We start from the raw sequence: 1,241 nt of genomic DNA on the forward strand, positions 1-1,241 counted from the left end.
TGATGCTGTGAATGAGACTGGCTACTGCCAGCATTCTCTTTCTCCTCCAAGGGAAGCCTGACTCTGGCGGATGCTGTCCCTGGAACGGCCGACTAATTGGGGAAGTGGGGTACAAGCATGTCACAGTGTGTTTGTCACAGGTTCAGGCTGCTAATAAAATCAGGTTCCTTCAGACCAAGTTGTCCCTCCCCTGAATTCCTTGGCAAAGCACCAGCGGCAGCAAAAAGTGCATTGTGTGCTGCAGTCTGAATATGCAGAATTTGCAGTTTGAATAACTTTAGCTGCCTTGCTGAGAACTGCGGATCTGCGCCGCATACTTATGAAGCTGTTCGGCAGACTCCTCTTCACCACACGGCTGATGGAAAGGTCCGTGTGGCTTGGGCTTGCTGCCGGAACTGGCCTCCTCGAGGGCTGGGAGGTGTCCACTCGACATCCTGAGGATGGTTGAGGTGAGGGACTTGATGTAGTTTTTGGCCAAGGTGAGGGTCTCTATCTTGGAGAGCTTGTTCTCTGCCCGGACATGAGGGATCACTTCCCTTAAGGCTTGGAAGGCGTTGTTGAGCTTGTGCATGCGCTGGCGCTCACGCTCATTACTCTCGAGTCGCCGCAGGCGCCGGTCTTTGCTGCTCCAGGGGAGCTTGGCAGGTCTGGCCATGGCCTTATGACTCTCCTTGTTCCTTTTCTCTTTGCGCCGTGAACATTTCAGAAGGTCATCACCATCCGGGGTCTGTGCCTGATGGAAAGCGTCCTCAGCGACTGCGCACCTGCGTTTCGCACCTTTGCTTTTGGCCTTCATCGCTTGTTCCCAACAAAGAGAAGCAGGCTCAAGAGTTATCCCCTCTTGAAAGAGGCTCCCAGCACCAACCAGGTGGCTGTTTAAAAAGAGGACACCAATAAGTTGGAAAGAAGCCACAACCTCAGATGACCTCATCAGATGGCCGTTCAACAGAGACCTGGTCTGCATGCCAGACCCAGCTCAAAACCACCTTGCGCCCGAGACAGCAGACCAAATGCCAGTCCACCTCACTTGGCAGTGTGCCAGCCTCTGCTCTTTCCAATTCCTGAATAGGACACGGAGGGCAGAGCAGAAAAGGAAGAGAAGAGGAGGTGGTCCAAAGCATTGAGCCTCTCCTCTACACTTCTTCCTTTTCTAATCCAGGAAGTGAGCTGAGAAGTCTGCCCGCTTTGGTCTGCTGAAGGGCTTACAAGCTGCACATGCAGCATTCAGGATGCACACAATC

General features: G+C 53.3%; 1 protein-coding gene across 1 annotated transcript; it reads right to left on the minus strand.

Annotated features, from left to right (window-relative positions):
* Positions 1–277: 277 nt before the first annotated feature.
* BHLHA15 (basic helix-loop-helix family member a15) lies at positions 278–796 on the minus strand. The gene has a single exon (XM_066609469.1). The coding sequence runs from the start codon at positions 794–796 to the stop codon at positions 278–280; it is 519 nt and encodes a 172-aa protein (XP_066465566.1).
* Between the last annotated feature and the right edge of the window lie 445 nt (positions 797–1,241).

This window comes from Tiliqua scincoides, chromosome 13 (genome assembly GCF_035046505.1).
Source record: "Tiliqua scincoides isolate rTilSci1 chromosome 13, rTilSci1.hap2, whole genome shotgun sequence".
NCBI lineage: Eukaryota > Metazoa > Chordata > Lepidosauria > Squamata > Scincidae > Tiliqua > Tiliqua scincoides.